This window comes from Labrus mixtus, chromosome 19 (genome assembly GCF_963584025.1).
Source record: "Labrus mixtus chromosome 19, fLabMix1.1, whole genome shotgun sequence".
Lineage (NCBI taxonomy): Eukaryota > Metazoa > Chordata > Actinopteri > Labriformes > Labridae > Labrus > Labrus mixtus.
In genome coordinates, this window is record NC_083630.1 from 20,139,736 (window position 1) to 20,152,517 (window position 12,782).

Sequence of the window (12,782 nt, forward strand, 5' to 3'; positions counted from 1 at the left end):
TGCAGTAGTTTGTACCTCCAGGGTGAATCCAATGACTTTGAAACACTGCTCCACCGCATCAAACTGCTCCTTGTAGAAGCTGTTGCTCACTATGTCAGGTCCAAGTTTAATGTGGTCATTACACAAATACCTGCAGATGAAAGAGGAAACACAAAGATCAGGGGCGGATGTCCCGGGAGGCAGGAGGTTTGCCGCGTGAGCAGACAATAACTGTGTTCAAGAGAAAAGACCAGGGGGTGTCAAACCTACTTAGGTGTTTTGCTGTCGGAGAGTTTGTAGTGGGCGAGTTTCTTCCTGTCAGCGAGGCCGGCGTAAATGTAATAGAAGATGTGGAAGTTCCTCTCCCCTCTGTGGAAACACACGAAGACACAGTTTAGGATTTTAAGGTCCCCAAAAGCATTTGACACAAATTCAAGAAGAAGAATTGAACAATTTTACCCCTGAAGCGCAGGGTAGCAGTTTACTTCCTCTTGCACTCCGCCCCAATTATCTTCCAATTGGTCGTAACAAAGGAAATTGTATGGGTTGACAAATCATCAGTGGTTAAAGAAGAAGTTTAAAGCTATATTTATCGCTATTGTGCATGTATCTGTTAGATTTCCGACTTGTGTAATATGACCCTTTACTACATTTTTATTAAATGTCGTGTCTCCACAGTCCTCAGTCAGTGAAAACACTGGTGTAACGTTAGACACTGAAAATACTTACAAGGATGAAAGCTTGGGAAACTGAGCTTAGTCCTTTAAATATTCTGCAATCAAAATGTTCCTTAAATCAAACTTATTTTTGGATTCTGAAAAAGCTATGTCTTTGTAAACCTCCAGCATTCGATGTCTTATAACAAGCTCAGGGAAAGTGCAGCTACACACAAACAAACCCTCTGACCCTGACGGTCTGTTTTCTAGCAAATTACTCGAGTCTGCCTTTGAAGTTCCACTAAGGATATCTGCAAGACACCAATCTTTGATCACACAGGAAATAAAGCCAGCCCCTCCACTTGACCCGCTCCGCTCCCCAGACACACGATAAGACGTAAAGACGGATTGAGTGGAGTGCAGGTTGGAGGCAAATATCCCCAGTTTCAGATGTCGAAGTGAAAGTGAAAAGAAGAAAGACAGAATCCATTACACACTGATCCCTGGCCAGCAGGCGGAAAAGTGACCTTCTTGGAACACATTAGGACACGTCATTTAAATTTATGTGGATGTTTTTGTCAAATGAAGGTCATGACAGAAAGAAGTGTCATGGGGGTTGCTTCCTTTAGACAAGAGGGGCAGGATGTGATACTTACACAGCTTGGTGGATGACTCTGGATTTCTCCAACAGGTACTCAGATATCTGCGCTCCGACCACAGTTCCTCCACAGGTGAACTTCATCTCCAGGTACTTTCCAAAGCGGCTGGAGTTGTCGTTGATGACGGTGCAGGCGTTCCCAAAAGCCTCAACTAAGCTGTTGACCAGCAGGATCTTCTCTTGGAGCGTCCGGTTATTGGCCTGAAAATAAAAACAAAACATTATTCTTGCAGTGTAATTACACCTGGGGAATGACAATAGGTGCTACAGGTCAGATTCGAACCCAGGACCCCCACTTGAAGGCTATAGCCTGCATATAAAACCACTAGGCTACCATCCTCCCAGAAGCAACAATTCTTTCTGAAAGAAATGCTGCAAAAATGTCCATCATGTGCCCTTTTAACTCGTGTTATACTCCTCAGAAGTGTCACTGTCATTTCTAATTTCATTCCTCCGCTTGTAGAAAATGCAAAAAGTAAATCGACACTGAACTTTCTTTCACTCAATCAAGCTGTAAATCATCACCGGCATCAGCTGGAGCGCCAAACAGACTGGTTAGAGGATTTTGAAATTGCTTTGACGGGGCATTTCACATATTGATTTTCTGAATATAGTTGGCTGGAGGTGCACAGGTGGCAGGCGAAGATACACACGGCTCAACTCTGCAATTCTGTTAGTCTCAGACACTTCTATACTTTTTATCATCCTGTCAGTCAAAGATTTCATTTACCTTCTAAAACTGACAGTTAAGTCAGGGATAATGCCCCCACAGGTGCCCTATCAAGGCAATTCATTCCTAATAACGGACACCTAGTTGAACATTACTCTGCTGATGCTGTTCCATGTAAACTCACTCCCTCTAAAAATAGGATGATTAACATCATGAACATTGCAATGATGATAACCTTAAGTCACAATTGTCCCACTTTCCTGGAAACACCTGAAGGTTTGAAATTTGTTTTTGCTTTTGTTTTGTTTTTTGACAGCAAAGTCCGTTCACTTTATTTCCTGACGTTTAAATCGCCTTTAGTATACCTGTGAGAGACCTTTGTGTTCTTTGTAATGAATTCAAATCTAATCATGTCACACTCACTGACACTTGTGACTCACCTTCCCAAGAACAGTCAGCTGCTGCACCAGCAGATGAGCGCTCTCTGTTTTCCCAGCTCCACTTTCTCCACTGATCACAACACACTGTACACACACAGGTACAGAGGATAATGAATGTAGACGTTATAAACACATAAACAGAATTACACTCTAAAGGACATTAGACTCCATCAGACAAGAAAGCTCACAAACAAGCGCATCTTATTTCAACAAACAGCAAAACAGCATCACAACAACTTGACAACTTGAAAAAAAAGTCGTTTAAATGACCTGGTCTGCGTTGTACGACACCATGGACTGGTAGGCGATATCAGCTACAGCGAAGATGTGTGGAGGGTTAGCAGAACGCTTAGCCCCGATGTATATCTTAGTATACTATGAAGAGAAGAAAGGTTGAGAATTAAAAGACATATTTAAATATACGCGTGACTGCAAGACTCAAAATTAAATGTTATAGAATAAAAGAAAACATGTGTTCAAAGGTTTTTACTTTACACTGCTTGCCATAAGACATTATGCCCAGACACACATTAAGATTCTGCTGGATGGTAGGAATGAAAAATGTCTGCTAACTTGAGGCAAAGAAAAACATAATGATTGATTGAAAACAAAGTCATTGAGGTATGGCAGAGGAAGAGAAACAGGTGCAGTGTGTGTGTGTGTGTGTGTGTGTGTGTGTGTGTGTGTGTGTGTGTGTGTGTGTGTGTGTGTGTGTGTGTGTGGAAGGCGAGGCTAAATGGGATGCATCCAACTGAAGAACTGCAGAGGCTCTAATGAGATGCGCCGGGCTACATTCAGTGCATTATTGACCCAATGTAAAGGCACAGGTGCATAAAAGAAAAACAGAGAAATCTATAAGTGCACAGACCTGAGGAGTGTATATCTCCATCTTATGGAAAGGGTTGACCGCGATGAGGATGTCTCCAACGTACGTGTAAATCTGATCTCTTCCATAGCGGCTCTGAAGCTGCTCTGTGACTGTGTTCTGAAAAAAAAACATAAAGCAACATGCATGATCCACTAAAGAGTCACACAAAAGGCTTCCTGAACAAATGAATACTTCAATGATTGTCAGGGCTGCATGATGGGAGGAAAACAAGCGGTACTTTAGCGTGCGTCCGGCCTCAGCTCAAGGCCTGTGGCGCCTGTTACGTCAATGCATTATCTCCATTTCATACGGTGATTAATTCTCCCGTCTTCTCGCCGCCAGGACAGGTACATCAACAACAGCAGGGGCGGCTCTGCCTCGCTCATACCAACGGAGCCCGTTGTTTTGAAAGATGGCTGGAAATATCCGCTGGCAACTGAGACTGATCGTATCATTCAATACACCAGTGCGGCGCTCGGATTTGATAAATTGCTCTTCATGTTATTTGTGTGAGAAGTGTTGTGACGGATTTCTCACCGTAGTCGTACAACAGACCACAGGAGTGATCGGGTAAATTGATGCAGGGCGTTCTAGTTAACAGTGGCGTATATAAAACAAATGACATCTTTTTTTTATTTTTGGAGTGTGTTCAACAGAGCGTGGCTGCATTTGATGAGCAAGCTTATTTTCCAAGATTTTGTACCCAGAAATGTTTCCACAATAAACACTCAAATTGTTTTGATGAATCCAATAAATAGCTTTAAGAATGAGCACTGTTATGAATTGGGATGTACACATGTTCCTATTTCTGAACAGCTGTTGGCTCAAACATTGAGATTTTAAGTAGATTTTATTTATAAGCTAAATAATCAACTTTGGACCTTATCTTTAAAACCCTCTGCTGAAGAGAATTGTTTAACAAAATTAAAAGCGCCAGAGAAGCAACAACATTGACCTTTCTGACCTTTTGAGTATTTAAATGGCTTTGCCAAAGATGCTTTCAAACTGTCAAATTTCTTTAAAATAATGTACCGTGTAAAAAAGCTATCTTCCTGGCTGTAACGATGAACTTTATATGCACCTAACATTGGAAAATAATCTTTAATATCTGCACCATAAATCTGCTGCTGCCCATCATTTAGTATTTAGGACACACTTCATCATCTTTGCTTACGGCTGCTTTTCCAGTGTTTTTTCATGTATTGCTTTTAGCCATTGTGTGCAGGACAGTTGACAGAGTCAGATCTCGATGAGGAAGTGGGGACTGACATGCGGGGAAGGAGCGGCAGGTTGGATTTGAACCCCTGCCGTCCACCCAGAGGACCACAGCTTCCGTACATGGGGCATGCGCACTAACCGCTAGGCCGTCGTCGCTACACTAATAAACATTTGATTACCCTTATTGTTTACTAAATTAGATATCTACAGTTATTACATTAGATGTCACACTGTCTTACCTCATCTAGAACTTCGAGGGTGGCGAGGTCGTCCACCTCGTCCGGGTCACTCGGCGTCTTCATGTGGCTTCCTCTTTTAGTGTGCATGCGCTCATGCCTAGACTCACAACAGACACAATCAGGTCTCTCGCCGAGCAAAGCAAACACTGTTAACACTCTACATGACAATGCCAGCCTATATACTATGTGCACATACTGTAGCAGTGCATGATGTTTGCTGAGGCAAATTGAAACATCTCTTCACTTCGAAGAGCCCAACAGTACGTCAATACAATCAAAGTGTCAGCTGGATACAGATCTAAATGTTCACTCTTCAGGGTCTGGATGCTAAACAGTAATGTTAAAGGAAACATGGAAACCATCTGTATGTGGTTGTTAGAACGTATTTTCATGGATTCATTCATCTTGATAATTTTGTGGACATATCTTTAAATTGTGTCAACCATCTCACAGTAATTCTACTTTTTGGGTCTGTGAAGCTGTAACCTTATATGGGTGAAGCACCTAAGTAGTAGCAGATCTTTGTTTGGATAGGAGCCAACTATATGTTGTCAACAACTGTTTGCTGGACAGAGAGTCTACATCTGTTACGTATACAAATCAGTGTCATGTCATCTTTATTGTTTTATAGTGATGTACCCAAATAGGAAGGAGTTTGTTGGCTGTACCTTCTAGTAGAATATAAGCCACACTGTGAAGATGAAGACTTTGCCACTTTGCCAATGATTGTCAATGATTGTGAGATCTTGGTCAGCGTGGGTCAGCGATGGTCCGCACTTTGTCAGCCATGTGTGTTGTGTTTCTGTGTTGTCTGACCACGGCTGAATAAATCTAAGATGATCCACAGTCTGTTTCCCGTTTTCATAATTGTCCATCTACTACAGAAATAACCCCCACATAACAGTGGTTTCATCTCTTCAACAAGACTCAAGAGTAAGAGTAAGTGGTGTAAATTTCATCTAGTGAAGAATGTCAGAAATGTTCTTATTTGTCTGCTCTCCTTATAGAAACAATAATCTTACAATGCTCAAAAATACAACAACAGATCAAATCATCAATACAACACTCATTTACATACTCATTACTGTGGCAGCAAAACTGTCTTCATCCTTTTAAATATTCCCTCCAACAAGTATGACTTTTGACATTTGAGGAAAATATCCACAGAATTTGAAACACTGGCTTAAGAAATATCAAATCATCATCATTTCAGCAAACTGTGCTTGAAATTACTGCACCATGTTTTAGCATTAAAGGCCACATGTTTCCTTGTTATAAAAGCAAGGTGGTGTACATCAGAGTCTAACGTTTCTTCCCATAATGCAAAGTCAGAAAAGCTTTATTACATAAGATTGCCGGCACATCACAAAGGTATATCACTATTGCGTGAATGATGGTGGTTTCTCCAACAATGATTGCGTTTAACCTCTGCTAATACTCGATGCATCTCTGGTCTTTACACTAACACTGGTGTGGTTTGGAGCTCAAGAACCCGCGGAGGTGAGTCAACAGTAAACCCATTTATAATCCCAGTTATACTACAGTTTTAAATGGCAGCAGGATACAGATTCTACGATCGTTAATAGGCTGGTTTTATGTCGCCCTTTTCTACAGCTCATTCATCCAAAAGAAAAGATTAGTTAAACACAGAGGTAATGCGACAACAAACTGTATCATAAGAGAGGCGACGATGTGAGTAAGGGCAGGGTGAAAGCGTGTGAACAATCTAAAATCAGCCCATGTAGTCGATTGCAAATACATGTTCGATCACAACTACAGCAAGGGTTCTGAGGGCGCTAAAAACAAGCCAATAATAATCTACTCCTACAGTTTCATAAAGGTCATATATGCGTTTGTTACCTGTCATTACTGTCTCTGCGTCTGTCTGTCTTTCCATGATGGCTTAAACGACAGAAATAGGATAAACATTTCATGACTGCATGGGTAACACACACTTTTTCCGGGGGCCGACATTTTGACTCATACTGTGCAGCCAGCGCCCCTGAAGGAAGCCGGAGCAAGGATTGAGCTGTTGTTTATGCGAGGGGTGACAGGGCTTGTAAAACATCCAGCAAAGCAGGGTAATTTGGATTATACTGACTGCAAAAGTTAAGCTGCAGCCTTCCATATGAAACCCAGTGACAGGGAGGCTTGCAGACTGTACGTTTTTCTTTGGGGTTTTTAAACAACATCTATCAAACACTTTATGGTGTGTGAGTATCCTGCTGGGCAAAAAAAAGAAGAAAGAAAAGGCAGCACGACATGTAGAAACGTGAGATTTTAGAATGGAGACGTGCAGAAATGAAGTTCAGACAGTACCTTGTTTTTTCAATGGCTCCTATTTGTTGGTTGAGATCAATGAGTTCAATCAATTGCTTCTGCAGGATTTTCTCTCTGCCGACAATCTGTTTGATGAACACGTGCTGCAGCAGGTCTAGCACATTTGGTCTCAGCTCAAAGTCCTTAATAAGACATCTGTAGAGGAGACAAAAGGGCATTGAATGTGTTGTTTTATATTCATATTCAAAGTGTGCCTAGTTTCTGTTTCATTCACAGGGGGGAGGAGGGGGGGGGGGAGCACTGAGCATCCACACTCACTTGCAGATGAAGTCATTAAAGTCGTCTGACCAGAGCTCGGGCTGGTGGAGAGTCGGAGCAGGATTTCTGTTAGAGGAAAAAAAAAACATAAACGGAAAGATAAGATGAGATGAGATTTCTGCAGGCTGCGGGAGGAGAACAAAAGGCCGAGGCACAGAGTGGAACTGGTGGAATGAAATCTTAACTATTCATCATCAGAGACATCCAGAGGCGTTTCTGCAGGAGGAAGGAGTAACAAACTCTCCACGTGTGCAGCTGTGTGGTGTTGATACAGACACATTTGATGGCTTTGAAGTAAAAGTCAGAAAAGTTAAATATGAAACCAGACCTTCAAATCCTAAAGTTTCTCCTGCAAAGAGCTCGCTTAAACAGACCAATGCTGTTCCGGGGGTCAAGCTGAGAAGCCTCACTAATGTCCAACAACTGAGCTAATTTGCTGTAAATTCTTGTTCTGCTTTAAGTACCTTCTTACAAGAGTGTTCCTGGCAAGTGGGTAGGAAAGTCAATGCCGTCTGCTAATGCATCGTAGCCTTTTACCCATTGGCTCTGACAGCGATAAATCGTCCTAATGAGAGGGCATACATCTTCTGTTTATCACACAACACAACCAATAAGCAGCACAGACATTTTATTTGGCGTCTGCTCTGCTAATGCTGTGTTTATTAAAGTGTTTTTTCTTATCTGGAAGACAAACAGGGTTTGAGCTATTTAAATGAGACCTCATGAGAGTTTTTAATTCTCAGGATGGAAATATGAGGTCGTATTTTCAATTTGCTATCCTGTTTATGCCCGTTTACTTGGGTCAACTTTGTATTCATCCACTGTGTTTTTGCAGTAGTTTGAATACGCAAGGGTAATTCATATCTTCTCTTTTACACATTATGGCGGATAAAAGCTTTAAGTCCTTACACTTGAGCATAATTAGGAGAGCACTCGTAGTCTTTCACCTGCTTGAGAGTGATTCTTTGAGCAGGGATTTGACTTATGCATTCTGTCATCCCAATCCCTCCCAGTCTAATTCTGTTTCTGTCCTTAAAGAGAAAGACAGAAAAAGATGGAACATCCTGAAATATGTTTGTGTACATGCATTTGAATGTTTCTGCTTGTCTTCCCTTTTTTGTTTGGGGGTTGAGGTTTATTTGTGGATTGCCAAAGAAGCTATTATCAGTTCTAGTAGACATGTATTATGTCATACATTTATTATGAGAACATAGACATACTGTACTAGATGTAAAATTATCTTCAGATGGATACTGTGTAGATGGAAATGAAGATTTGCTTGATTTTGTTTTTTAAAAAATGGGTTGAATTATGTACAACTAAAAAACTTCTATTTGGTTATCAAACTCAAAAGCCTACTCGTTTCAAATTCTGTCAAACGTAAAGATAAAAAAGCCAAGCTAACTAGATAATCTAAATAAAATATATGACTGGACAACTACATGATGAATGGACATATGTAGCTAAGTAGGTTAAGGAACCCTGGGCAGTGAGAGGAGGACACAGAGGAGTGTGAACAGACAGCCTGAAGCTCTGGCTGCAGCAGTCACATAGATTGAGAGGAAGCTGTGTGATGGCTCCTGGGGAGCGCGACCCCCAGAGCAAACACACAGGACAGCGGTGACAGGAGCAGGAGCAGCCTTTGTGTGTGTGTGTGTGTGTGTGTGTGTGTGTGTGTGTGTGTGTGTGTGTGTGTGTGTGTGTTTCAGAGCAGTGATGGACAAAGTGCTGTGGCAATGACAGGGACGGTAAGTGCTTATGCAGCTCTCACACTTGTATCAGGACATGATAAACAATTACTTTTCACCTTCAGCCCACAATACATTCAGATGAAGAAAAAAAAAAGGGTGGTTGTGCTCTCAGCCTCCCACCGTAGGACTAAAGGGATCAGAGCCAGGAGGGGAGGGGTCTATGGATAAACCCATTTGAAATGAAAAGACTGTACTTTGTCTGAAGACAGTGTGTGTATATGTGTGTGTGTATATGTGTGTGTGTGTGTGTATGTGTGTGGGTGTATAGACAGTAAAACCACTGCTTTAAGGTCGAGGAGATGGCTTTTCTTGAATCCTGTTCAACCACTGCATTTCCCTGTCTTCATTTTCTGACAGTCTGCATCGGTGCAGTGAATAAAAAAATCAACCTGATCAGCTCTACTGTTGGAGGTCGTGTCTTCAAAGTAATGACGGCCTTCACAAAATAGCGAGAAATGATTAAGTTTTGAGTTTAGCCATCAGCAAAGGTTGAATAAAACAACAAGATATTCTTAGATCCCATGTTGGCAGGAGGTACTGGTGCCGGCTCTCTGGTCAAAGGGTCCGGTTATCACTTCCTTGCTGTGGTTGTCCAAGGCAAGACAAACTGATAACTATTTAAGTTTGTGGCAAGGTGACACGCCTAGCTCCCAGACGCCCGCCCTACTTGCTCCGATACAGCACCCGGCACTCAAACATTAGAACAAACCTAAACCGACAGAGGAGCGGCCCTGTGATGATGATAGATGGTTGTGCAGGTGTGACAGAGGCTCACCTGGGTATTTTGAAAAGGGCTCTCATTGGGTGGAGGTCAGACAGAGGTGGGTCTCCATCTCCCAGCTCTATGGCGGTGATGCCGAGCGACCACACATCGCAGCGAGCGTCATAGGTCGAGTCGAGCTGCTGCTCACACGCTATTACCTACAGCGGCCAGAGGGTGACAGAACGACAAAATGAAAACAAGACGCGACACAGTAATTCAAAGTGAATTAAGAAAACAGCAACATATACGGTAGTTTAGCGCTAAGTCTGAGGTGAAAGTTGTAAAGTACAGACAAAGCCCACGAGTCTAACCGCCTCCTCTGGTCACTTGTTGTTTATAATTATGAGTCTTTCAATCAAAAGAGCTCCCCGCAAGGTTTATTAACCCGAACAATCTACCACCTTTTTGTTTCACTGGTCTGTGTCGCTATGTATCCCATCACAGTTTGCAATACACAAAGAATGTCGGCAAATTTTCAATCGTGTAAGGTCGTAGAGAAAATGAATCTTTGGCCCTATTTCTTCAGCAAGTAGACAGTTCCCAAGCATTGTGTGTGGATCTGATATTTTTTCAGGACTTGTGCACACACACTACAGAAACAAATATTGCACAAGAGCAACATGTTATGATAAAAATATTGTCTGAACATAATCAAAGTGTTAAAGCCAATCTTCTTCTTCTGCTGTTGGCAAAATAGTACCCACATACACAACTCAGACACACAGTCTATCATCTACGTCCTTAGGGCAACACGGTACCCAATCAACAAAACGAATCATCAATGAGTGGGAGGCATGAGCGCACAAACATGCACGCTCACCACTGCAGTCAAATGTCTGAAATCAATACATTTTGAATCCCCAATAGGCATGCACATATGTACACAGACAAAATCATTAAAGATCACCAATAAAACATCCTGTACCAGAAACACACAAACAAAAACACTTCTCCATGAAAAACGAATCACAGAGGCTCATTCTTCTGGTGCACCTCTTCATGAAGGAACACAAATAATAACTGCAATATGTAACTTTTAGACGTAGCATTTAAAAGTGGTGCTGCGGTCCAAATTCAAAACAAATTGTAGAGCGCCGTCTCCCCCCGCCCCCCTCCCACCTAGAGTGCCCACACAGGTTGTCATGTCGCGGACACTGAAGCTTCAGTGTTTAGCCAGCTCTGCATCTGTCTTGAAATATTTCCGCGTTCTAATCGCTCTCCTTTTTTTCCAAAAGCATCTCCTATATTGATCCTAGTTTGACCACGTTTCTGCTTATGGAGCTTATTAGTAAAACGCTGAGGCTTTTTAGGTCGGGTAGAATCAGTTATATCTCAACCAGTGTGCTTGCCCACTTCCATCACCTGTTGGTTTTCTGAGATAAGTGGTCTCATGTCGGGCAAACCAAAGGAGGTCCAAAACAGCCAAGTTGAGGTGCCTTTTAAGCTGCCTGCTGTCTCTGGTCAAAACAAATACTAACTATTCTGCAAACTTAGGAGGACATACTGGCTGCTGCGTTGTTGTCAGAGAAGCCAGCACTTCAACACAGCATGTTTCCTTAATGTCTGATGATTTAGTAAGGCCACTTTATGATTTAATTCAGTAGATATCTTACATATGGGACTTCTAAAGCAGCTCTCAGGAAGACTATTTTGCAACAAAAAACTAGAAAGATCAAAATGTCTCAGAAAATGCCAAATATGGTGCCTAATGAAATCCCAAATTATAGTCAGTAATAATAATAAAAAAATAGATTTTCCAACATGAAAAACATTAAAACAACTTACCCATCAACAAAAAGTAACCATATCTTCTTTAGAAAGTGGGTGTCAATGTCCGTCTGACCTACTTGTAGTCAATGTAGTCCTGTATGGAAAAACTCTCTAAAAAGTTATCAAAAATAGATTTTTTTTCTTTTTATCAGAATACTGTAGATCCTGGTTGCTCCTTCCTAACCACCACACGGCTTCATCATACGATTTACTGGTTCTAGATTCCTCCCCGGCTGTGCGCTCTTTCTTAGAACATTGTTGATTAACATGTTAAACAAATAAGATTAAAATATCTGAGTAGCGACAGTGAAGGTCACGAAATGTATATTCTAATGAATGATTTGCACTGCATGCAAACCTCATGTAAAAATCTTTGTTTTGCCCCTCTGCGTTCCTTCCTTTGCAAAGGCTAAAGCACACATGCCGAGATGAAATCCATTTAAAACGTAGTGTAGGTGCAGCGCTTACAATGTGTGTCTGTAGCTAATCTTATCTTGGTGAGGTGAAGTGTGGAGAGGGGTGCTTATTATGGGATGCCTCTTTATGTTCAGGTTTTCCTGAGGAGTTGTAAGTTTAGCTCAGTGAATGATAAAATTAAATGTGTTTGTTTTAGCCCCTCAAACGTGCCAGCTCCTGCTTCACCTGTTCTCCTACAATTCCAATTAGCTCTCATTATGCAATAAATGCTTTTGCAGAAGGAGCTGCTGAACCGTCTTCACAACTCATCATTTCACTTCACCATCACGGTGTCAGACAAAGTAGACTTGTATCCCCAAGTCACGAGATCCTTATAATGTCTTTATGTCATTGGTGTGGCACATGTTAGTTTTTACCACGACTCAACATAATCAACAGAAGCCGGGGATATAAAACTTGCAAAAAATGCAGGAACCGCTTAGAATCAAAAAGCCTGCTTAACTCATTTTGAGTTCATGAAATGCTTTGTATACACTGCTTTACCAGGCCTTTGGTCAGAAATACATTAGCTCAACCCTGCATAGTATTAAATACCAATGTGATCAGAATTAATCAACATTAAAATGTCTGTGAATGTGCTAAGAAAATATGATGAATGTAAAGCTAATAAAGCTCGTGGCCCAACAGCACGATAAGCCTACACCACTGATGTAGGATTGCTATTGCCATAGCTATCTGGATTTTTTTAAAATTTA

At 41.6% G+C, this 12,782-nt stretch overlaps 2 protein-coding genes across 2 annotated transcripts in view; both read right to left on the bottom strand.

Moving 5' to 3' along the window:
* myo3a (myosin IIIA) overlaps positions 1 to 12,782 on the bottom strand; it is a 57,443-nt gene that overhangs the window by 23,334 nt on the left and 21,327 nt on the right. Inside the window, exons 7-17 of the mRNA XM_061063979.1 lie at positions 9,853 to 9,998; positions 7,327 to 7,392; positions 7,048 to 7,203; positions 6,589 to 6,630; positions 4,729 to 4,825; positions 3,272 to 3,388; positions 2,674 to 2,778; positions 2,404 to 2,487; positions 1,292 to 1,494; positions 250 to 348; positions 16 to 130 (exon numbers count right to left, since the gene is read on the bottom strand). Coding sequence (XP_060919962.1) covers positions 16 to 130; positions 250 to 348; positions 1,292 to 1,494; positions 2,404 to 2,487; positions 2,674 to 2,778; positions 3,272 to 3,388; positions 4,729 to 4,825; positions 6,589 to 6,630; positions 7,048 to 7,203; positions 7,327 to 7,392; positions 9,853 to 9,998 — 1,230 coding nt within the window. The remainder of the gene's footprint in view (positions 1 to 15; positions 131 to 249; positions 349 to 1,291; positions 1,495 to 2,403; positions 2,488 to 2,673; positions 2,779 to 3,271; positions 3,389 to 4,728; positions 4,826 to 6,588; positions 6,631 to 7,047; positions 7,204 to 7,326; positions 7,393 to 9,852; positions 9,999 to 12,782) is intronic.
* anxa13 (annexin A13) overlaps positions 1 to 12,782 on the bottom strand; it is an 88,324-nt gene that overhangs the window by 20,812 nt on the left and 54,730 nt on the right. The window lies entirely within an intron of this gene.